Raw genomic sequence first — 25,436 nt, 5'->3', positions numbered from 1 at the left:
CTGGCCCTCCACCACTGAGCAGCAGCACTCCTGCACGTACACACTCTGCCAACTTAGGAACAAGGAGACAGCAGCATGGGGAGGGGAGACCTACCAACCAAGGCCATCGTGCAATAAACAAGTTGATGACAAAGTGAGGAGTACAGAGACGGGGATTAGCTACAACACTGGCAGCCCACTCGCTGCTCACACATCACAGCATGCCTGAGGAGGGAAGGGTTGAGGGGACAGTAATGGTCATGCCTGTCCGTCCTTTTTTGTTCATATAACTGCCCTCCATCAGCCGGCTAAAGCGTGGGCCTGCAGGGCAGGTGGGGGAGGGAGGGGAGGAGGAAGGCAGGGTGCATAGGGTGAGGCATGAGGAGCGGTGCTAGGATAACACACAGTGATTAAACCAGAGCAAACACAGGAGAGCACTCACCAGCACTCTCTCACCCCTACCATTACATAACTCAAACAGACACACACACACACACACGCTCGTACAGTACCAGCACACGCAGGCTGGAAAGCACATACGCTAATACGCCTACTGACTTTTACACTCACAAAAGTGGGTCAGCTGTCTCCGCCATAGGCACATGCCAGTTCAGAGAGGACACACCCACATATCACACATGCTCTGCAATACAGTATTCTCTCTCAGCTTTATCCTTATGTAATCATCAATCATTTCCACAGCCTGTCATTCAAGTAAAATATCCTATGTTGGAGATACTATGTTTAGTCATTTACATCCAGGCCTAGCAAGACTAGCACCAGTGCTGAGCTACAGTATTTGATCAGGTGAATCAGGTTAAACTGACTTATTGCCATTCGCTGCAATAGCGACAGTGGAGGTGAATGTACTGGGCATGCCAGAGCGTTCTTTTCTTTTTCCCAGCATCATTTCTTTTTCACCTGAGAGCTAACTGAGTATTTGTTTTTTTTTGTTTTTTAAACACCAGTTCTTAGGAACTGAACCAAATTGAGTGACTCACTGAAACAAGGACGTGCGCACAAGTAAGGGACACCACAGTAAAGAAAAACACCACAGCAAAGCTTTCCTCTTCTGATTTCTTCAGAAAACGTATGTGACAACAATCAGAAGTGAAAACCTGTACTTTCACATCTAACCACGTTGTTACATTGTGTAGCATTTGGACGCCAGTCCTCACACATTGGTTTACGAAATCTGTGCGGCTGTATCAAGACACCATCTGTGTTTTGATGGCGCTTGAAAAGCAGGAGGAAGACTGGCATAATGGAGAGATGACGTTACGGATGAAGTAACACATGGTGGTCAAGGCAAGGAGAGAACACGGTGATAGTAACGAAGGAGGATAGATGAGAGGGACGAAGATGTCACGGGCCCCTGCAGTGTCGGGTAAACACAGAGCCTGTCTGTATCTATGGAGGCAAACCCTAAGTGGAAAGAGACAGAGAAGAGCAGGACGGGGTGGGGGCGGACAACACTGAAAAACAAGGTCATAGCGCTTTCCCTTCTCTCCTTCCGTTCCGCCACTTGGCATCAACAAAGGGATGTTATGTAACAGCTATTTATACTCGCGCTCCCTTTTCCTTTCACCCTCCCTCTCATGTCAGGCAGCGCCACATGTAAACCAAATGGAACTGCTGCTGCTCCTCTCTACTCTACGCTCTTTCGAGACCTTTTCCCCGTTCCTCAGTTTCTTCCTTCTTCCTTTAAATTCGCCACCTCTGCATTCACATTTTTTCTTTTTTTAGACTCACTACTCTGGTTTAGCACACCTGCACATCAAGGGCTTTGGAGGGAAACGGAGCAGCACACCATGCAGTTAGAAGCCAGATGGCTGACGAGTAAAATGTTAAAAGTTGTCATGTAACAACAGAATTCACAGCTGTCTGAGATCTCTCATAGCTGTAGCAAGAAAAAAAAAGAAAAAAGAAAGATAAAAAGCCGCTATGTGACTGAAATATAGGAACAAAAGAGTGCAAGAGCCTGAATGTGAAATATAAACTCTAGTGGATCCGTGCATTAGCCTTGCATGACAGCAAACAGCCTGCATGTGTAAGTGACTTAACTGAGCATGCAGCTGGGTTATTCTGTGTGGTTTATTTCTGTGCACTATGTAGGCCATGAGTAAATACTTAACGGTGTTACGTGAGTACAAGACACCCAAGATCCAACAGGTGCTCAGCTCAGCACGACCGTCACACAACCCCACTTATATTTCCCATAGTGTGCTTTCTTGAAGAGACGAGAGAGAACAAAAGAAACGCCTGATCTCAAATTCAAGCTTTAAGCTGTCAGTCACAATCATCATTGTTGTATTTATAGAGATGAAACGAGGCTTTTATCTCAGGCTTCCTTTATAAGCCATCCAGTAAGTAAAAGAACATAAATATTTGCACTGTATGGTGCAGTTCTAGCACTGCAGGATAGCTTTCCCTGCAAATAAATCTCCCTTTCCAGAACAAACTTAAGAATGCGAGGGTAAGAGGAGCTCCAGTTTCTCCTCAGTCCCCTCTGTGTTTCCTCATCCCTCCGCCCTCTCTCCCCACTGCCCCAGTTCCGGAGGCCCAGCGTGACCCAGTTTGGGCCGGCAAGAGAACGCAAGGGAGCGAGGCTGGAATGTTTTGAAGGCTGAGACATTCCTCATTGTTCATTCACACAGACCTTATGTAACACAGACGGATCACGTGACGTGGCTCTGCAGCAGCCGTGGGAAGCCAATGCATTATCTCTGAAACAGTGGCTTCCTCTAATCTGATTATGCAAGCTCCTCGCTTACACAACGTAGACGGACACACAAACAGAAAAATGGGGATCCACTGACAGAACAACAGACATAGGAAGAATGGACGGTGGGGGAAACAGAGTTCAGAGCAGCTCGGGCTGAACCCGAAAGGAGGAGAGTTTATTTAAACTACCCAATACACACCTAAGAATTTCTAAAATGAAAAAACAGAAACACATGAATATTTTTGATCCAAAGTCTACTTTAGGTCTACTAATGACATTATTAGCAGCTGGTCTGGTCTCCCAGCTAAGTTATATAGGGCTAGACGTGAGGGGGAGGTGCCGCAGTAATGTACATGTGCAGCTATGGTGGCACACTGACCCACTTACTGAAGATTGTCTAGTGATGAAAAATTCCCTCAATTACACAGTGTTCTTTACACTGATCGTATTGGAGCAGATCATATTTAAAGTGTATCATTTTTAAAGTGAGATGCAGATTTATACACAAATCAGTTGTTTCGCAGTAGACAACAGACACAAGTTCATATTCTTAAGGTTGAAATGTTCGGTTAACTGACCTGGATGGTGGTGTTTCCACCCTCCAGCAGCGCAATAGCTAAGAGGATGCTTTCTTGGAAGACTCGGTCGCTCGTGGTGTTCATGATGAGGTCAATAACCAGGTCAGAGGCTCCTTCTTTGTCCAGATGACACTGTACCTCTGCCAGGCTCATTTCCCCACGACTCAGGCCCCCATGTCCCCCTAATCCACCTAAAGACCGAGATGAGGCAATGGGACAATTCAGAACAGGCTATATCAGACATGTGGCGTTAATTTTTTTTTCCTAATCTGGTTTATTTTGATAAATTTCCTGCAAATAAATGGGAACTACAACTATAAGCATTTAACAGCTTATTATATCATCTGAAGATAATAACAGAAAAACAACAGTTTGCTCTTAGTAAATTTATAGTCCAATTAAAACATATAGTGAGATTAAGTATTTGGACTTTTTTTTTCATCTGTTCACCAGTACAGTCGACTTTAAATTAAACAATTAATATGCAAGTGAGTTGCAGTGTTCAAGTATTGTAGTATTTGTTCAGTAATTGCAGTCATGTGTGAATTTAAATAAATTTTCAGTTTTAGTTTTTAATACTTTAATGGAAATCAAAGGAAGTCAATGACTTCAGTTGCTGCTTGTTTTGGGGTTTCTCTGCCTTCAGTAACTGAAGAGACGCTCTGTTGGGTGGACATCAGGTGACTGACTTGGCCACTGAAGAACATCTTATTTCTTTGCCTAAAACACTGGTGAACTTACTATACTTGCAGCCATAGATACTCATTCTCTGACGCTGCCCACACAATATTTGAGAGATCATGTGGTGTGCTTCATGAACAAACAGTGCAATTTTACATGTGTTCTGGCCTTCCTGTTCTTAAGTGTAACCAGTAGTTTGCAACTTACTGTATTGCCATTCACGAAGAAGACTCCTGATTGTGTTTTGACAACCTGCCTGTGTGTAAGGACATTCACTCAGCATGCAGCTCTGTGAGAGTATTCCTCATGTAGCTAGTGGTTGTGCAGATGTTTTTTTTTTTAACCAAGCAATAATTCTGCAGTTTTCTTTGTTTTCAGTGGTCCTTTAAATCTTTTGGTGTTGCATATTGGTGATTTGGTCATCACAAAATGATTTCCTCTCTCTTTGATGGGTTTATTTAGCTTTTCTTAACCTAACGATGGCATTTGCATCAATGTGTCTTTGGACTTCACACCAAAGACACTACCAAATTCAATTTCAAGACTTGGAATCAACTCTGCTTTTATACAGAGGCATGTTCCCTCATCATGAAATAATGAAGGAGCATGCCTCACCTGGCCACGAATCTGTTTGTGAGTCAACTGTCATATTACTTTTGACAGTTGAAAATGGAGGACTATATAATTTCTATTAAGTTGATGCCATATTTTGGTTAAATCCCTTTAAGGTGAAAGTCTTCACTTCCATCACATAACCTGTGGTTGTTTACAGAGACAAAGCTCTAAAAAATGTGCTGTTTTCCAAATATTTATGGACCCAACAGTATACATACACAGTTAAAATTAAATAAGAAAAATAATGTGCTCAAAACTTTTTGTTGCTTTAATAATGCTGTGAGTCATCAGAAAGTGTGACCACCACTGTCAAATCAGAGGTTTTGGCAGTTTGCTAGTCTGGCATATACAGGTGTGTGTAAACAATCTTTCCAGTGGTGGATATTCCAAATTCATGCCTAGGTCATACAGTGCAAAAGGCAGAGAAATTGCAAAAATCCCAAGAGCTACATCTCAGACTCTGCAGACCTCAGTTAATATGTTAAGTGTTAAAGTTCACGACAGTATAAGCAGAAAAAGAAGAAAGATCCTTTTTTGAAGAAGAAGAAAAGATGCCAGGAAAAAACCCTCTTTTATTTAAAAATAACAAGGCAGCATGGTTTAGGTTTACATCTGAGCAAGCCATAACTTTTTTAATAATGGCCTTTGGACAGATAATGATGCCATTCCACTTTGGCAATAATGCCAAAGTGGAGATGTTTGGTAATAATGCGAAGTGTCAAATTTGGAGAAAACCAAACACAGCATGTCAGCACAATCAACCACACAAACACTAACTATCAGCAGGGTGGTGGAGGGGTGATGATTTGGGCTTGTTTTGTAGATAGAGGACCCGGGCACGTTGCAGTCACTAAGTCAGTCAAACACAAGGCCATCTCTTAAACTAGGTTATGCAACAGGACATTGACCCCAAAGCACAGCAATCAAAGTCCAGACCTCAACCAGAGTGAAATGATGTGATGTGATCTTGACAGAGCTGTGCAAAAACAAGCACCCATGAATCTCAATGAACTGAGTTATTGCTGAAGTTATTGCTGCTAAAGGTGGTAAAAGTTACTGAATCATGGGGTGTACTTAGTTTTTCACTGCAAAATATACAAATTGTTTTCTTTGTTAAAGAGTCCAAAAAGATTAACTTAAACAGGTCCCAAACATGCCGTGCTATCAATCCTTTATTGACCACCTGTGCAATGCAACTGTCCAGTGGTGTGATTCATTGTACAAGCCTTTGCCTGTACATCCCCCCTTGAGGCCCAAGCTTCAGGCTACATATAGAATCTCAGTGTGGCTCTTGTTTCTGCAACAGGTGCAAAGTCTGTTTTCACAGGAAGTAGCAGCTTGTCACCTAGCAACAGTAAAAAGTAGATCATGGAGGGGATGGGTTTACTTCCTGCTGACTGGAAGTTTGCCAAAATGTTGGCACAAAAGGGAAAGATGGAGACCTGGGTACAACTTTAATCATCTCTGTTCTTGACTCCTGTTGAAAGAGCTTTTGTACAAACATCTGAACTACTTATCACAAGGCTTAGTGAATCAGTGATGTCCTTTAAATCACTTGTCAAAACAGTTGGTTTTTTGTGGTTTTTACTGTTGTTGCCTTTTTTTTAAATTCTTAATTGCATTTATTTTCTGTTGATATTTTGTGTCCTCTTTTGTCTATTATTATTATTATTATTGTTCAGTAGCATTCTTGCCACAGCAGATACAAAGTGTTCAGATTATTAGGTTAACAGACTCACAGCACATTGTACCGACACCAGCACAGTGTCCGTGTGTCCCCCGAATCTATATTATGATAAAATGTCTTACATCAAACATGGCAAAAATCAGCCAATCGCTCAAAAAACAGAAGAAAATACACACATTGCTTTAGTATTTTGACTGCAGATAATAAAAAAGTAGCAATGTTATCAGGTAGTGATAAGAATATTTTGCTCTGCATGCTCAAAGGGCAGTTCACAGCCTGACTCAGGAGCTGATAACCAGCTCAGGGCCAAACAGATAAAGCCCCATCCTCATATAACAACCCCAAAAGAGGTTTGCCACACTACAACTTCAGAGGCAGGAAAAAAAATTTGCAAAAGGTTCGTCTAGACTTTGATCTTAAATAATAGTAGTTGTAGTCATGTTTGGCAGCACAATTCCCCTCCTCTTCAGCAGCATGCGTTTGGTAAATGCTTCACACAGACACCAGATCTATTAGAGATACTGAAAGATGGGTTTCCTTGGCCTTTCATGCAGGAAGAAAACACCACTGAAAAGAATGAACAACAAACTTCTGTGCTGGCTGTCAGAGATGAGTAACAATTGTCGTTGCGTCCCACCTGATTGGCTTTTGCCCGGTCCAACCTGACCGAGGGGGCCATTGCTAAATGACGTCAGGCTGTCCCTCCGCCCACCACTCCTATGGAAGTTGCCATAGTAACGATTCACCAGAATCTGTCTCAGCGCCTCACCCTGCAAGAGAAGGACGTAATGATGTGATGTCTGTGGCGGGAGAGAGAGAAATAAAGAACAGCTTGTGTAACGGGATAACGTGCATCATTAATGATGCATTGTACATTTCTTTTCTCTGTGAAGACTGAAAGAAAACGCAGCCTCAGAGTAATACAGACTAAAGACAAGTTAAATAAAGAGTAAATTAAATCTCTAATAAAAGAAAAATTCCTAAAATTCCGCGCTGGACAAAACTTTAGGTATAGCATAAACTTTCTGATATTTACCGCCTACATTACAATATTGTTATGGGTCTCATCGCAGCAGTGACTCTGTGTAGCGACAATGTGAGGTCCTGATTTTCACTTAGACAGACCTGGGGCCAGCCCTCCCACACTGTGACTCATCCTCTGTCGAGCAGTCAGCAGCACGACTTTGGCGTTGTCATGGAAACCGCAGCCCATAGCTACCTGACAGACCTCCCATGGGATAAAGTGAAGGAAATGAAAGAGAAGGGTTTTTTTGTGTTTGTGTGCAATTATGTGCAAATCATTGTCAACTGTGGGTGGTCCTTGATAGACGACGGAGGAGTTATGTAAGCTCCGCTGCCATAGTTATGCTCCAGAGGTCAGGATTACTTTATGTAGGAGGTGCGGGGAACACTGTTCTCATTGTTCATTGGTTGGAGGTTAATCAATGGTATGCATCGTGCTTAACGGCAAAGCACAATCAGATGGAGTCAGAAAATTATTCCCTGATCTCTAGAGTCGTGAGGCATGAGCCAAACCCTTATGGCATTTTGAACAGGAGGTTATCTAAACTGTCGATACAAAGCAACTCTATAACAAAGTCTTGCCACTCGCCACTATTAAGCAGCAGGCACAAACTTTTTGAAGCATTATCTAAATCAAGATTAATTTCGATGGTTATCGGGAAATGAAAAAGATCCAAATTTTGCGCTAAAATAAGTTTCATCCATCTTCGTCCCCCTGTAAGTTTTACCTCTACTATTTTTTACTTCAACATTTTTGCTGTGGAAAAATTCTTCCAAAAAGTAAAACAGGAGCTTCTCTGTAACATTCAAAAACATTCAATAACTCTAGGATAAGAAAGGCCTTTGGAGGTAATAAAACCTTCACTGCTTATTTAGTAATAACTACATGCAAGATGCCAGGAGTCAGGATATCTTGTTACACATATTTAATGATTGGATGAATGGTCAGTGATTAAACCTGTGTGAAAAATGTTTTTCTCTAGGAGATTAGTCCTATATATATTGATGAACCCATCAGTGGCGGCCTCTAAAAATACTGATTAGACACAGACATGCCTGAGGCTCTGTAAAGTCTCTGCTTTGTCATAAACACCATTAGAGAGAGAATGCAGAGGAAAAACATGTTTTCCTTCATCAGTTACACAATCACCATGACTGCTCACTTGGCTGTTACTTAAAACACTAAAAGAAGAGTTCTCATAAACCTAGAAGGCAAAAAGAATCAGGTCACAAAGTGGGAATTTTTCATGCTATATGCATGACTGCTTTACATGTAAATCTTAGTATGAATCTGTCTAGTGTTGGGGTTTTCAGTTAGGTTGTCATGCTCTTAAAAAGTACCTACCCTCTTTTGGTCCTCCACCAACTTCTCAGGCTGGTTGTTATCCAGCTGCTGCGTGCAGTGAGTAGTGTGCGCATAGTGGTTGAACAAATACAAACACAGGGTTAGTATTCATGCAGCACAGAGAAGGCAATTGTCAGGTTAATTACCACATCTTGTACCTATTCAGCTGTTTCAAGTGGCCATGCAAAGGTCTGCTCGGTGTGAGTTGCTATGCTTTTACTGGTAGGTCAGAAACCGAGGAAACATTACGTCTACGTTTAGGAGAGCTGTGATAGGAGATGTGTACTGCGGTGACTGTGTTGAAATTCTCCAGTGGATGTTTTGTTCATTTTCTGAATTCCTTGCACAAACAAAAATGTAACCTTTTTCACACATTGGGCTCAGAGATTAAAGGTTCAAAGGTGGTTCGACACTTACGCATGTAGTTAAACAAAACCACTGAATCAATAAACCATGACGTTCTGTTCAAATACACCCCCAGCTTTGAAAAACATGCTAGGTTAATGCTGCCTATATCAGCCTAGAACGCTATTGAAAAATAGATGCTTAATCTCACTTTTAATAAAGGTTATCATTCTAAACTTTATCAGTCTTGGTTTTTTTTTTTTTATCTTCCTTGAGGATGATGCCCTCCAAGTCTATACTGTTTCACTTAAACTCTTGCTTTTGGTATTTCATATGCGGTCTTTGGGTAGTGAAACACATGTCCAGTAGGACTGAGATCAGATAAAAGACTCAGCCAATCGCCAAAATGATGAAATCTTGTCCAGTGACCTTTTGCTTATTTGGCCAAATCTGAGTCTGCAGGATGTTTCTGTCTACCTCTCTGTTGGCCTATTGCTTTTTTCAGCAAAAAACCCCAAACAAAAAACAAATAAATACCAGTGGACAGGTTTTATTTAGAGCCACAACAGCTTAAGCTTTACATTTATTTAACCGTAACCAGATCTGTTTTGTGAGGCTTATGGGAAGCATCATGTAGTGAATCCTTTGCAGATTATCGTCATGTCTTCTCTTCAGTTTTGACCACAAAACATCAACGCCTACATCCAGAGAATCAGTCATAATGTGCGTTTTTCAGCAGAATTGCGCTTCTTGCATACCTGCTTGTTTGCTATTTCCTTTCTTTTTCTACTTTGTTTTTCTATTCACAGCTAGTTTCTTCTGAATTGATGCAACACAGCTATTATTAAGAACTCTGACCAGGTTTGTTCATTTTTAAATCTTCAGTTGTATGTGCTCTTCATACAAACAGCCTGCTCTATTTGAGTTTAAATGCCAGATCTTAACTCTTAGTCAAAACGTTTTGATGCATGATCAAGGATCCAGGTAAGGAAATCCAAAAAGTTGATTCTTTTCATCTGGATGTAACGTTTTCAGTGGGAGAAACTTTTTGTCACTCATCCAAGTGACTCAGAGACCAAGACTAAAGAAGTCGTTTAGTCAGAAACCAACTTTCCATTAAATATTTATTGGTCAACTGTCCAACTGATTTTGGATTTTTGCAACTTGGATAACATTTGTATAAATGGCCATTTCCCCTCAAACAGTTCTTTCAGTGGTGACAAAGGGCAACCGGCCTAAAACTGAGGATATGCACTTTAGGCTAGTCTGAAAAACAAACAAACAATATTGTAACTTTTCAAATGAGCCATCGAGTTTTTTAAAAGTATAGTCCAACCTGCTGGATAATATGGTTTTTCACTATTGGGTTGGGAGACCAATATAATTTTCTCATATGGCTTTTCTTTTTAAATATGAAAACTCTGCAGCTGAACTTATCATAGCTTAAAGAATGACAAGTAAACTATAAAAAAGTGCAGCTCTGTCTAAAAACAAAAACAAAAACAAAAAAACCCAAGTATGTTTTTTAAGTTTGTTTTAAATGATCACATGCCCCAAAGAAGGATAACATTCTTTGCTGACCATTTTGATCATCGTCTGAAGGAGTGACAGAGACAAAGTCTACAGTACTCTTTCTGTAAAAACTGTATGAGTCAAAAGAACGTTACTTTCAACTTTAAAATTTCCACTTTGCTTCCGCAGATAGTATTTCCTTTCTGAGTTATGGACAGTAACTCAATGCAGGATTTCCTGTGAAAGAGCCAGTAAATCTGAAAGTCTGATTTCACTCAGACAGTTGAAACTTCAATTTAGCTTGAAATCAACTCATAAAAAAATATATGCATGGAGGTCACTTATGTATATATTTTCCCTTTTCCATTATTGCCTTCAATAAGGAAAGTAATTACTTTATTCTGATTCAGTAAAAGGACTAGATGCTACAAACCCTGATGGTGCATATGATACAAATGCATTAGAAAGGTAACACTTTAATGTTCATATGCACCCTAGATGCCATTGAAAACCCTACAGTTCCTAAGGCATATTGTTGGCTTGCAGCATGAAGTATAAGGACTTCTTGGTTGGTTGAATTGCAGTGTCACAAGTCTGTTACTGGACTGTTCTCCAAAATATACAATTATCATTTTAATAACTTAGACTCCCCCCCACCCCCACCGCACTCCCCTCCTAAAACGCACACACATACACGCACACACAAAGATGAACCAAAACTGAAATCACACTGCAACTGTCAGGTAGTCAGGAATGAAAAAATACAAATGAGGTGAGAGGTTCTCAGTTTGAACTATGCTATGAGTAGGACATGACAAAAAGTGCAATGATCCACTCCAGTAATATAGAGATGCATTGTGTTCCTATTTTCAATTCCTAAAGTCCTATTGGCAGAACCAAAACAGTGGCAGTTCAGATCAGATTAATATTAAAATTCAGTAACTCTATATATTTCTTCTGTTCACCTGGGAAAAATTCAACCAGAATAAGGTACTGCTGTGCATACATTGTTATGTAAAAGGACAGTGTAAGAGGGCAAGAGAGGGGAAAAGACAGGAGAGGGGCGATGAGGTTAGAGTTACATAATCACTCTAAAAGAAACCAGGCCACTAAACCAATGACACAGAGATGCTTGCAGAAGCCATCTGTTACCAAAAACACAGTGGGCAACAAGAAAACCAGTGAAAGGCAGAGACAGAATTAATAAAAAAAACAGAAGCATGCTATGAGTATGTTTTCATGTATTCATGTGAGCTGAAGCTGAACTCAAGAGTATGATGATCAGAGGTTTGCTCAGATACTCACATACACTCCTCTTGATTGATTAAATGTTTCTAGCAAGTTGCACCTCGACCAGATGCTTTTGGTAGTCATCAACAAGCTTTGGGCATGTTTTCTTGGCAGAATTCAAAGGGTTCATTTAAAATCGTTGGTTTCCTGGCATAGACCGGGCTTTTAAATGTAGAATACAAACTTTCAATAGGGTTGAGGCCAGGCTTTGGGAAGGATTTTTCCAGAAGCTTAATGTTAGCTTATTTTTCTTTTCCAAAACCTGTTTTAATTAGTTTGTGGGATCATTTTCCTGTTGAAATACACAGTTGTGTCCAAGTTTTACTGTCTAGCTATTTGGAGGTTGAGCAATCTACCAGTACCACTGGTAGCAAAACAGACCCAGAGCATGATGCTACTGCCACCATACATGACAGTACAGTGTTCTTAGTTTTGAAAGCCTCACTTTTACTCCAGCGGGCATATCTCTTGTCATTATCTGACCATAAAACCTTATCTTTGTCTCGTCAATGTGGGCAGCTGCAAATTTTAGTCAAGCTTGAAGGGGTCAATTTTGGAGCAGGGGCTTCTTTCTTGGTTGGCACCCTCTCGGTCCACGGCGATGTAAAACATCAGTGGAACATCAGTGTCACTGTGGACAGTGACACTGATGTTCCAGCAGTTTCCAGTTGTCAGGCTTGAGCCTTGGTGGTTACTGGGTTGTTTCTGAACATCCAAACCAATTTCCACCCATCTGAGGGTAACATTTTGGGTCTTTTCCCAGACCTCAGCAAAGTGGTGACACATCGAATAAGTGCATTGTTTCTTTCAAATAGCAACTAATACTTGTTAACTTTTGTTTTTATGTTCTAGAATTTTGTTATGAAGCACTTTGTGATGTTTATCTTGAAATGTTCAATACATTTAAAATTTTACATACTTTTTAAAACACAATTGTTTGAACTGATGATCTTGGAATCTGACCTACTCAACTTGTGTAAATGTTCAGTTCTCCTTCTTAGATCTTCACTGAGGTCTTTGGGATTTCCCATTGTTCTCAGTATGTGTCAATCCAATGACTGCTGTCAACAAGCTACCAACTGTAATCAAGCAGGATTGCATATGAGAAGTTAACAGACCTTGTGCAGTTAAAACATACTGTATAACCTTGCGCAACACTATCAAGCCTGTATGCACTTTTGATCCTGTGTGGATTACAGCTGAACCAAAATAGATTCAGACAGGTGGATCCAATATTTAAAAGTTATGAAAGATATATGTTGTACAATGATTCCACCCTGGAAAAAAAAAACAGTTAAAAGAAATCATTAAAAGGCCAAAACTACCACGCTATTTATGTCCATGGTCATAAACTTCTGAACACAACTGTACATTAAAAATAGTTTAAAATGTTTTTAAAACCAGCAACTTTGACTTACCCATACAAGCACAGGAAAAAACATGTAAAATCCACACAGGAAGGCCCCAGCCAGCCCGTGGAACCCAGAACCAAGACATTCATGTAATTCATGTCATTCATGTGATTGTAAAAGTGCTACTGAAGAGACCAAAAGCTCCACCTCGACTTAAATGTGCAAAACTGACAACTTTTCTCGATAAGAACGAGGCATCTAGTTGGGCAAAGTGAAAGGCATCCCATGATGGTAAGTTAATCTGAACTACAGATAAATGACCAATAAGTCCAATAAGTATCTGGTGTTTTACTAAAGAGATTAGAACTCTTGCAGAAAATGTTGCGGATGTAGGTGGAAAAGTATTAATAAAAGCCTCTTAGATAATTGAAATCTGATTACTATAAAAGGCCCAAGCATATCAATTTCACCCTTGTACAGAAGCAAGTGAATTCACAACACTTTTCTACTTACTTATTAAGGCTTTTGCATACATTTTTGTGTCATCAAAGATACGCGCATATATATATATATATATATATATATATATATATATATATATATATATATATATATATGCCCTTAAAAAAATACAGGTTTCTAACCCTTTACTCTTAAACATAACATCTTCACAGTTAAGAATATCTCCCCAAATCAGAATAAAAAGCAGGACTGTTTTCAGTTGTGCGACCGTTCTAATGTGTTCTAACATGTTTCTTAACAGGAAAGTGAGATACGCATTTTGTTTGTTGGTGTGTGCGTGTGGGTGGGGGTGAAAAAGCACAATGAGACAGAGCAAGAAAGAGAAAGTGGCAGACGGAGACACAGCAAGAAAAGAAGAAAGGGAAAACACAGAATATACTCATGAGTTCTTTGGAATAGCTGAAATGCAAATAGTGGGATTTTAGCACATGGCATCAAAAAGCGACACAATTAAGTCTAGCCTGAATCTTGCAGGTTTTAAAATGATTATCTGTGCATAAGCAGCAGCTATGACCTATGAAATCTACTGATTCTAATGTTTCCAGCACTTCTGATGATGATCAAAAAGCTTATGCTTTCTGCTCATTGCAACACTTATTTCATATGAAGAGTATTATCGAGCGAGGTGTGATATGAGATGTGGCTTGGGTTCTCAGTGTTAAGCCTTTTTGACATACACAACAGCTGATCCCAGCAGCAGCTATAACAGAGTTCAGCATCAGGTTGGGGTCTACACATGCACACGCTGGAGGATCAGCATCTTTCACAAGTCTATCGACATGTTTTCCCTGTCACTACATCAAACCACAATGCAAAACGCTGATCAGAGTAGATATATGCTGCTCACCACCCCCCGACTTCACCACAAAGACCACAGGCTAACCCCTCACGTCTGCCACATCCGCCCAAACTACAGTATATTCCACCAAACTGGAATCTCCCCAGGGCAAACCCCTCGATCAGTCTCACACCTCTCAGTTGAACATAAAAGGAAGAAAGTATGCGGACACACATGCGCGTACCAAAAAACTCATTCTACTTTAAGTGTGTGTGTTTTCTTTTTTCTCTGACAGTGCATAAATAAACACATCTTTGCAGGTGGAGGCTGAGTCATGTTTAAACCAGCGGTGAATGACATGAAAACTGGGGTTTACCACTCGACTGCTTGTTATGGGCAGACAGTAGAGCAGACTTAAATTAAAAGGCTGTGCTCTGTCATTTACATTGTAGCTGACCCACTTCTATACCAGAGCTGTAAAACAAATTTCTGTCTTGACCACAGATGGAAAAACCTGCTGTGAGAAAATGTGTTAAGTAGATATAAATAAAGCAATCAAAAAAGCAAGATTACTCTTGCAAGCCACAGGAAGAAACAGCGCAGTGAAAGGGATGACACAAGCCTTATTTTCCAACATGGAAGGCTTGCATAACTGCTTTGACTAGACCACACACACACACACACGCACACACATCAGGGCAGGTGAAGCCTGAGAGTAGAAAGCCTAACACTGTGTATCCTGAATTCCTCTGGCTCTTACATAACTCTGACAGTCAAAGAGCAATGAATTTAGCTGATATTCATCTCGGTGACATTTAGCAATGGGATAGTACGCACACATCAGCGAGGTCAGAAATATACCTCGGGCCGTCTCCGTTTCCATTTCTCCATTTCAAAAAATGCCTCCATAATACTTTGCAGACACTGCTGCATAAATCGACTTCATGTGACCCACATAAACTCTGTTTCCTGTTAAACACAAACGCACAAACATGTATCCTTCTTCTATACCATATATAATGCTATTCTGCTTTGCTCAAAGATCAACAGAAGAGACAAGAGCCAGCTACGCACTTTCATATCACACCTACGCAAACATTCACAGCCAACTTCATTACGTTTACACAGAGCGGGTGTGTGTTTGCATCCATGTGAGAAAAGGTGCGAGTGGAAGTGGGAGGGCGGGGGGTAGTTGGAGCAGTTAAGGAATTGTGTCACAATGATTTAATGGGGCCAAAAGGGGGGAAGAGGTGAGAAGAAATATGAAGATCGGCACGGGTTTCCACTTTCCTGCCCCTCTTACACAGGAGCAGCTTTTCACGTGTAGACAGCCAGACAGAGATGCAGCACATGAGAGAAACTCATACAGACCCCACCCCCACCCCACTCCCCCCCCACAGGTGTGCACATGCACATGTATGCGTCCGCACACAACTGCTCTGTGGATAAACAGCTCCTCAACACTTTTATTGGCAATTACTGCTGAAGGTCACACATCAGCGGCGGGGCTGAGTTCCAGGAAAAAAAAAAAAAAGCCTGGTTCTTATGTAACCTCAGCCCAGAGTTGGCAGGCACCCAGGAATCGTGCAGCTCGCAAGCAAGGAAAACTAGGACACAGCCTCAGTGACTGCCTCAGCCCTTCACAGCCCAACACGTTCGTTAATAGGCGCATATACAGATCACGCACACAGTCACAGCGCCCCCTATTGGAGCAGGAGATACTGGGGAGACACCCAGCACCCCTTCCCAAAGGAATATAAAAACATAAAAAGGAAAGGGCAATGAATAATCTTCATGAGAACAGAGTGAGAGGAAATTAAGCAATGGGATTTCTCATGGTTTTAATACATTAATCTTTATATTATCATCAGCTTTTTAGTGTTTGGGGTTTTTTGTGTGATGATTGTCATATGGTCATTGCATTCTGCACTCTCGTGTCTATTCAGTTTTTTTGTTAGTCTCTTATCAGTATTTCTGTTGCATCAGTCCGTTAATCTTAAAGATGATTTCAGTTTCTGTAAAATTGTGTTATTTCTATAGTCTTCCCTTGTAGCTAATCTATATCAAAATATAACTTCTTGACCCCGCTTTTCACAGGTCTGCAGTTTATTACATAAAAAGATAACTCCCTTAACTGGACCTGAATACAGTAAATGTGTGCAAAAATGACTTTCAACCAACACTTTGGCAGAAAGTCATGTACAGTGTAAGGACACTGAGTGGGTACAAATATAGCACTGGCACATAGCCCAACCAGTAAGTGACTACCTTGGAAAATGGAAGCTCAGTTGAGCAACCTGCAGTCAGCAACAGAACACATCTCCCAGCCTCTCTTTTTCTCACGTTTTCAGTTGATCTACACACCGTTTTATAGCAGACAATGCAGCAGGTGTTTAAGACAGAATTGGTCTATGACTGTTTGTTACCAGCTGTGCCCAAACCCCCACTAACTACAACACAGCCAAAGCAGCTGCTACACTAGGCTAATGTTAAAGTACAGCTAATATAGTTACACAGATGTAACAGATGCTCTGGGAAACAAGGGCATGAATGGAAGATAAAGAGAAACAACCTTAGGCATATCCATCTCATCATCAAAGGCCCTGAGCTGAAAGAGAACAGAGGGTTTCAGGGGTTAGATAACAATGCAGGAAGCAGGAAGTTAAGGCAGAGGTCAATGATAAAGCATGTTATGTTAGTTAAGTGAGTTCAGACTGCTGGAAAAAAAAAATCTAATTCAGCACAGATACAGTGTCATATCCATGTGCAGTATTTTTGCATGGATATTAGGAAAAGTGAGTATAATTAGTACAGTCTCACACAGCAGTGACCACCCCTGTTTAACTGAAAACCAAGGACAAGCCAAATCCCTTCAAAAAAATGGTTGGGGGTACGTGTGATGCAGTATGTGTGTATATAGTGTAAACTCTATATAACTATGCAAAAGATTTGATGACATCAAAATCATTTTCATATATAAAATCATAGTAAACATTGTATCAGATTGCTGTTTTTGTGTGAGGACTTGCTTTTTAAAAATGCATCATTTTAAGAGTTCTGTGCTTCACTTTTAGTTAAAACGAATGAAACTTAGTTGCTGAAAAGTTTCTTTCTTTCTTTTCTTTTTTTTTTTTAACCCGGCACTTTAAAAGACATAAAAAATAGCAAGAAACTGTCAACATCTTTTATTCTAAACCTGCGTTGATACAATAAAGTATATACAATGTAAAAAATGTACAGTCATACCGCCTACAGTGAAGTGAATCATCTCCCCATAGAAATACAATATGCCTGTGCTTTGCAGCATCTCCTACCTTCTCTCCATAACCTCTGTCCTTAGTCATCATCTCCCGAAGCGTTTGCAAAACTTTAATGCACAGTCTCTCCTCATTTTCCTCCAGCAGCTGCTTGGTATGTTTGATCAGCCTGCAAATGAACATTAGAGCTTTAGTCTCAATCCCAATGAGGGCCTTTATGTTTTAATTGTAAATTTCATAGATCGCAGCCTTCCTTACTTGCATATAAATCCTCCGCTCTCGCACTTCTTGCGCGAGTCTGTGTTCTCAGGGAAGAGCAGCTCAGGCCGATGCAGCACATCCACCAGAACGGACAACTCAGCCTGGACCAGTGGACGAAGACGGTCTTCGAGAGCGGACACGATGTCCTATATTACAGATAAAGCAACACCCTGAAGGTTTTTGTGCAATAAAGAGACATAAAGCAGCGCAAACTCAAACAAACCTAACCTGCAGCCTCTCTATGATATTCCTGTAATCCCTTGACGCGGTCACTATAGAGTCTCTGCGTGCAGCGTTGCGAGCAGTAAGCCTCCAGCTCATGGCTGTCTTCTGAACGATGTTATTGGATTTCACAAACAGGTTGTTCACCTGGTTGTCCAGGTCCACAGGTATGGCTATTGCTCTGCCTTTGGCTGGTGGATTCAGAAAGACATACAACATTAGTGTCAAATCGCTTTAGGATTAATATAAACTGTTAAACCTTTTGAATATGATGGACTGATTTTGAGAAAGACCTTGGTCTTACCAACATCAGAGAGCACTTTGATACAGCTCTCAACATGGCCCTTCTGCACTGGCATCAGCCAGTTGCAGTGATAGGCCCTGAAGACAGCCTGCAGCAGCTGCACAAAAACTGGTTGCCTGGTCTGGGTAAAAAAAATAAGAAGAAAGTGAAACTGTAGTTTATTCTAGATTGAAGTTTTCTGATAGATGTATCTCACACGCACACACAGTGCTGTACCTGAGCTGCTGTGATATTACTGTGCTAATCCCCGCATGCTATTGTGGTCAGTTGCTACTGCTAACCCATCAAGCAGACCTTTGCCCAAAACGCACCTGTGAAAATCTTTCATATTATTAAAAAAAATAAAAATCTTAGCACCCAGATCTTCTGTGCCCTTATTTAAATTGTAACCGATACCTGAAATATTTTCCCCAAAAGAGAAGCCTGAAGAGCACAGAAAACATACAGCAGGTGACAAATTAAATAGCAAACCAAGATATAGTAAGGGGTTAGGCCAACATTGTGCCACAAGAGCAGCTTAAACGTGCCTTTGTTAGCTCTCTGAAACACTAAAATAAAAAATATAAAAATGTATATATATATAATATATGCATAAAAGCATTATCTAGTCCGATGGTCCAAAATCTCACAGATGTTCAGTCGGGTAGGCGGTGAAACCATAGCTTATGATTCATATCATTTTTGTGTTCATCAACCATTTAATGATCCCTGTCGATGAAGGTCCTGTCATGCGGAAATCAACTACACCCAGAGATGTTTCATCACTGGATAAGGGTGATTACTCAGATAAACACTGTATCGAGGTTTTTTTTTTACCTTTAATAAACTTTTTCTATAAACAGTTTTTAAACCCTATGAAGGAAAAGAAGAAAAAATGATTCATTAACCAAGATTATTGTAAATAACTACTGGCCATCTCTGATCTTGCAATACCTGATTACCTCTACCAGAAGTTGACTAACATGCTGAAAACAGAAGTGGGAAGAGAGAGGGGAAACATGGTGCCAACAACCCAACCTAACCACTGCAAATATTGTTACTCAGCAGACACAGTTCTCGAGAACTCTGAGGAAACACTGAGTTTACCACTTACGGAAGCAGTGTCTTGGCATTTTCCCATAATTGTGCTTTTGCAAGAGAGACTCGGGCTATTACATGAAGCAACAGCCATACAGTATATTTTATACTTATATTTATTCTGATGGCCACATAAGGACAAACTGTTTTCTATTAGGCTTAACGTTAGCAGGTAATACCTAGTTCCTAAAAGATAGTCTAGGCAGTTCGATTTACATGAACTCTACACGTTACTGTTATTTTCAAAATGTTGAAGTATACCAGGGCTGATATTGACATTAGCATATTTATAGCTACTGCAAAAGCTTTTTTTTTTAAAAACCCCTTTGCGTTATTGTAACAGGTTACCTGCAGGCTGGTGCTCTGGTCAGAAAAAGGTGAGCTGAAGAAGGTGGTCACAATGCCCATGACTGTCTCTGTCACATAGCGTTCAAGAATAGTGTCTGCATGCTTACGGTCACTTGTGTTGTTGCACACCTAAACAACAGAAATAACACATTTTGTCTTTTAGCTTGTTTGTTGTTTGATTTTTTTCCTTTAATATAGCTTTTATGTCATTATTGAAATAAATATGGGGTTTCTTACTCTGCAAATGTCAACTAGGAAGTTCTCAAAGAGTTTCCACATGTGGTTGGAGGTGTAGATCTCCTTCATTTCAACCTCAGTGTCCACATAGCAGTGGTTGAGAAAGTTGATATAAGCAATCTTTACCTGAAAGGTTAAGATTAAAGTTCATGTAAAAAAGATGGCGCTAATCTAATAAAACAACAGCAATACCCGTAGAATTTGTAATTTTAGATACACCACAATTAGCTCTAGACTCCTAGTTAAGGATTTAGTAGTACCACATTATGGACAAAATTCATAATGTGGCACTATTTGATACATTTGTCACTAAAGCTAACTATGTGACATTTTTAAAGCTTGACATGCAGCAAAAACAATGAATAACTGTATTGCATTAGCAATCTGTAAGACCTGCAATCCACATGAAATCAAATGTATTTTAGATAATCAGCCTCTATAGCATACCTATTCCAAGCAGTAACACAAGCAGTAACACTTATCTTTAGATATGGCTCCCTTTCTTTATTTCTTCAATTTTTCCAGTACATTAAAATCACAAACTGTGCGGCTTATTGTTTCTCATAACTCTCAAACATTCCAGCTTATCTCACCTCAGGGATACAGTCTTCATGGGTCACCACCCGCACTATGTCATCCAGTGGCAAGAGCGAATTACACTTTATCTCTGTGTAGACGTTCTTGCCCTCAGTGCACACAGCCAAGAGCTCCACTAGGTGTATGTGGTACATTAGAGGACTGTTCTCATCCATGCGATCCCTCTCTGATCGCATCATCTGGACCAGAGTCTGGAAGGAGGCGCGGTCATTATAGAAGACCAGGACATCTTCACCAGCATTCACCAGCTGGAGGAAGAAACGGATACATATTAGAACATAAGGAAACTGTGGCATAAGTGAAACACAGTGGGGGGAAAAAACTGTGTAGAATTGATTTAGCACCTCTGCCATGACAATGTCTTGGCACTTTTTGATGAACTTGTTCTCTGCCTTGACAATAGTCTGTAAGAATTTCAGGTATTGGACGTTGCGGCCATGTGTTTCAATGCAGTGGACAAAGTGCTGAACCACACGCTCATTTATTTCACTGCATAGCTGGAAGTTGTTCATGAAGATATGCTGCATGGTGATGGCCTCCAAGATCTGAACACAAGAAAACAAAGACAAGAGAAGCCAGTTTTCCAAGATGTTTTTGTTGTTGTTGTTGTGCAAAATCAAAATCTGTGCTTTTGTATCATTAACACTGCAAGCGTCAATCAGTGCACAAGATAGCTCACCCCTGGGTTGAGGAAAAGATTGATGTGCTTGTGTAGCAGCGCCTGGTTCTGCTGATTTCCTGCACAGAAATTCTGTAGAAACTGATGGGCTAGCTTCATAATATCCTGCATGCGTAAGTCTTCTCCCTGGAGTGGAAAAGGGCTAACGTGAAGGTTTGCCTGCTCGTACACACAAAAGAATGTGCTACTAAAAATAAAAACAAAAAATAAACCCATTGAGAACCATTGACACCTTCTCATAAGGGATCTGTAAGAGCTCAAGAACCACAGCATGAGCCCCCATGTTCCTCAGCAGCCTCTGTTGCTGCTTCTTGCTTTTTCTACCTGACAGACCTTCTTGGACACACAACCTGCTGAGACGCAGCAGGATCTGTGAGGGAGAGGTGAGAAAAAGCAAAAACATGAGAGGAAAATATATGTAGAAAAACTCTAGTGCTGCGCAACAACATTTGCAAAATATTCAGATATGTTAAAACAATCTTTTAACAAGGTTAGAAAACTTGTTACCTCCTTCACCACCCTGTAGTTGTAACTGCTTGTGCTTTCTGCTTTCTTTGGTTTGTCTGTGCCCCCTGAGTCACCCTGTGAACGACATAACAGCGTGTTATAGCCTTACTCTGGTAAAAAAAACAACAACAAAAAAACAAAAGGAATACTTTTTGGTGGATGGCTTTTCAGGGTTATGAGATTGGCTCTGTTCGGGAAATAACACCCTGCACCTTTTTATGTTGTGGCTCAGCAGCGAGCACGTCTACTACATCCATGCCCTCGTCTGGCCCCAGCCTCTTATACACCCAGAGCTCAGACTTCTCGACGATGGAGCGCAGCTGGTCCAGGTCCGACTTTATTTGCTTGTAATTTTCCACATCTTGGCTGGTGACGAGCAACTGGACCTGTAAATACAAAAATTTGCTGGACGATTAGGCAAACTGCAGAGCAAAAAGCTATACAGGATCCACAAAATGTTACTGTGAAAACCTGAATCCTCCAAAGAATAATTCTTAATATTTCAATGTTTTTCATCCATTTTAGAGCAATACAAGTATTTGCAAATCAGAAAATACTTAAGCAAATGTCAAAAACACAAACAAGTGTACGGGTTATTGATTTCCTTGCTTTAGTTTTAAGTTGAGGGGAGTCACTGTGAGGATACCTGCTTAAATGCCTGCAAGACCTCCTGCCTTTGGCTGAAGTGCCTGAACAGCAGATGCAGGGCTCGAGACACCAGAGGAGGATAGTCGTGCATGGTTAAATGGAGCAAGACCCTCAAAAAGGTTCGGCCACCCTGATCATCCAGGTCCAGAGGGGTGTTCTCTTCACTAGACATAAACAGAACATATACTCAGAAACACCTATTTCATATTTTCGACTCTTTCGATACTCAATGTGTGTTTACCTTCCACCAAATATCCCCTCTGCCTGCTCTTCTATGTGCTCAAAATCCAGAGCCCCTGGAATCACAGAAAATATCTCTCTAACTAACAAAGTCCATAACTTGTCCACACATTTGTGTATGATGTAGCTATATGTTATTCTAAACCTGGCATGTTGTTTGGTCCTTCGACTGCTCCAGCTAAAGATATGTCATTTTGGGAATTACTCTCATCAAACTCCCTCTTAAAGATCGATAGCAGACAGGAGATCCTGTAGTCCAGGCGAACATTCAGGATGAACTGCAGTGAAGAAAAAACAAACGACATACATATATAATGTGCTGTATTTATTAAGGTTATATTGAAGTATAACAACATTAGAACATTGTATGTCTTCCACCTGCAGGATCTCGATGATCTTGAGCTTGGTGTCCATGACCAATATGTCCTGTTTCTCTGGTTCAGTCTGGGTCTTGACTGTGTCACCATTGGGGGCCCTGGTTGAAGATGTGGGAAGGAAACCCCCCCCTCTGAGCACTACTTGGGACATCAGCTCACCAACGCCATGAATTGACCTCATCACATTACTGCCTGGAAGCATTGGCACGCACGCAAAACACACAAATGAACTTCATATCCATGGGATTCCGGTCCTCATCTTGCCAGCTTGTGTCCCCTTACCTTTACTGTCATCTCCTTTGTCCAGCTTGTTGAAAGCAAAAATGGTGCTGACATGGACACAGTCTAGAATAGCCAGGAGGATCTTGGTTAGTCTCAATAAGTCACTGAAGGTGTAGAAGCCAAAATAAATCAGGTTCCTGGCCAGATTCACCACCTATACATGGAAAATAGATGCTTTCAGCGAGTTTGCTTATTTGATTTTCAGAGCATGACTACTATGACATGAGTGTAATTGTAGTATATCAAGAAAGCACCAGGGTGACCTCAAAGGTGAGTTTGTTCTTCTCTTTATCTGCAAAAGGGAAGCTCTGAGACACCACATCTCTTAGGTAGTTTTCAACAAATTCCATCGTTTGTGAGAATCGCTCCTTAATTTCATCTTTAGATGTTCCATCATTGTCATAGCTATAAGTAAACCATATGTAAACAACAAGTTACGAAACTGCAAACACATACATGAGAAATGCTTTACAATATGATTGTATAGTTTGTCTACTCCCTCACTCGTCAATAGCAATCTCTGAAGGGATCTCAGACCACAGCCGTGCATATTTGACTGGTGTAACCTGCTCCTGAGGGTCACGATCCACATGCATGTGCAGCATCATTCGACAGAAAGAGGCTCGTAGGTCATACGGCAGGTCTTCATCTGACATACAGCGCAAGATCAGGTCCACATCCAGCTGGCCAGAGATCTTGTTGATTGCCAGATACTGACGGTCCAAACACATTCTGGCAAACAGGTTTAGCTGGTACCTGTAAGGTGTCCACACAGGTAAAGTCAGGCTCTCCTTTTGGAACGGAAAGTGTGGTTGAACACTCAAAATCCAAGCTATTTGCCATCACAGGATACACCTTTTCCATCTTCAAGGAGCCGGCTGAGGTGCGGTATTTACCTGTAGTAACTGATCACCTCCTGGTCATCCTTCTGACCCTCCTTGGCATCCTGAGCAAGCTCCCGGATGCTTTTACTGCGGATCTCTTTAGTGTTGTCTTTCCAGAACAACCACACTTCCTCCTCATCTTCCTCTGATTCCACAGAGTTCTCCCCGAGTGATGCTCCTTCAATCTCAAATCTCGAAAGAACCAGTCTAAAAAAAAAAAGAAATCATTATTAAAACATTATTTGCTTTGCTAGTGTAATCGTGTGGGCATAAGAAAGCCTTTGTATCAAAAATGTTTTATTTATTCCAAAACTGCGACAAATAACCTTTGTATTTTTAATCACAAAACTGGATAAAATGCCTTTTCTAGACACCAATTAATGGGCAACTGTCAAAGTGAAACCTCAGTACATTCACAGTGACATCAAACAGAGGGAACAGGGAGGAGGCCAAGAGAGTGATGAGGACTCACTTCGTTTCTATGAGGATGTCTGCGTTAGCTGGATCCAGCACTGCATTACAGATGAGCTCCTGTGTCACAGGGATGGACTTATTCATTGACACACACAAGTCTGACAGGTAGTCCAAGAACCTGAACAAACAAAAGTATAACATTTAATCCCAAGTCTTCTTTTAAAAACCTCCACGATCTCTCGAAGCATGAGAGGTGATGAGTCTTTGAAACGAGGCTTCAGCTTTTCTGATGTCACAAAGAGGTACAGTGGGGGAAATAATTATTTGATCCCCTTTCCAATTTATCAGTTTTGCTCACTTACAAAGAAAAGATCAGTGTCTTTTTTTTTTGCTGGTTTCATTTTAGCGGGGAGATCAACCAAAAAATCCAGAAAAAGAAACACATGTGGCACACAGATATCACCCATAGGACATCTAAATGATTCAGAGAAGGGTTGGAAGAAAGTACTGTGGTCTGATGAAACCAAAATCGAACCTTTTGGCATCACCTTGACCTGCTCAAGCATGGAGGTGGAAACATTATGATTGGGGCCGTTTTTCTGCTAAAGGCACAGGATGATTATAACGCATTAAGCGGCCAATGGATGGATCATAAGATCTTTGATGAGAA

General features: G+C 40.8%; 1 protein-coding gene across 3 annotated transcripts in view; it reads right to left on the bottom strand.

Moving 5' to 3' along the window:
• Positions 1–25,436, bottom strand: part of LOC102800249 (inositol 1,4,5-trisphosphate-gated calcium channel ITPR1) — a 72,166-nt gene that overhangs the window by 21,508 nt on the left and 25,222 nt on the right. The window contains exons 18-42 of one of the 3 annotated variants that reach the window (XM_035915849.2): positions 24,825–24,944; positions 24,365–24,559; positions 23,973–24,224; positions 23,732–23,873; positions 23,469–23,622; positions 23,188–23,378; positions 22,955–23,087; positions 22,811–22,865; positions 22,568–22,733; positions 22,134–22,307; positions 21,922–21,996; positions 21,647–21,784; positions 21,415–21,540; positions 21,080–21,280; positions 20,732–20,983; positions 20,139–20,264; positions 19,902–20,030; positions 18,477–18,597; positions 18,179–18,363; positions 17,948–18,096; positions 17,747–17,858; positions 17,002–17,040; positions 8,634–8,681; positions 6,903–7,035; positions 3,283–3,473 (exon numbers count right to left, since the gene is read on the bottom strand). In XM_035915849.2, coding sequence (XP_035771742.1) covers positions 3,283–3,473; positions 6,903–7,035; positions 8,634–8,681; positions 17,002–17,040; positions 17,747–17,858; positions 17,948–18,096; positions 18,179–18,363; positions 18,477–18,597; positions 19,902–20,030; positions 20,139–20,264; positions 20,732–20,983; positions 21,080–21,280; positions 21,415–21,540; positions 21,647–21,784; positions 21,922–21,996; positions 22,134–22,307; positions 22,568–22,733; positions 22,811–22,865; positions 22,955–23,087; positions 23,188–23,378; positions 23,469–23,622; positions 23,732–23,873; positions 23,973–24,224; positions 24,365–24,559; positions 24,825–24,944 — 3,607 coding nt within the window. The remainder of the gene's footprint in view (positions 1–3,282; positions 3,474–6,902; positions 7,036–8,633; positions 8,682–17,001; positions 17,041–17,746; positions 17,859–17,947; positions 18,097–18,178; positions 18,364–18,476; positions 18,598–19,901; positions 20,031–20,138; positions 20,265–20,731; positions 20,984–21,079; positions 21,281–21,414; positions 21,541–21,646; positions 21,785–21,921; positions 21,997–22,133; positions 22,308–22,567; positions 22,734–22,810; positions 22,866–22,954; positions 23,088–23,187; positions 23,379–23,468; positions 23,623–23,731; positions 23,874–23,972; positions 24,225–24,364; positions 24,560–24,824; positions 24,945–25,436) is intronic. The other 2 variants (XM_006808797.2, XM_006808798.2) reach the window with 2 other exon arrangements.

Source organism: Neolamprologus brichardi, chromosome 5 (assembly GCF_056152115.1).
Source record: "Neolamprologus brichardi isolate AB-2024 chromosome 5, ASM5615211v1, whole genome shotgun sequence".
NCBI classification, from domain to species: domain Eukaryota; kingdom Metazoa; phylum Chordata; class Actinopteri; order Cichliformes; family Cichlidae; genus Neolamprologus; species Neolamprologus brichardi.
The sequence above is the reverse complement of the archived record's forward strand: the minus strand, read 5'-3'. Positions and strand labels throughout refer to the sequence as shown.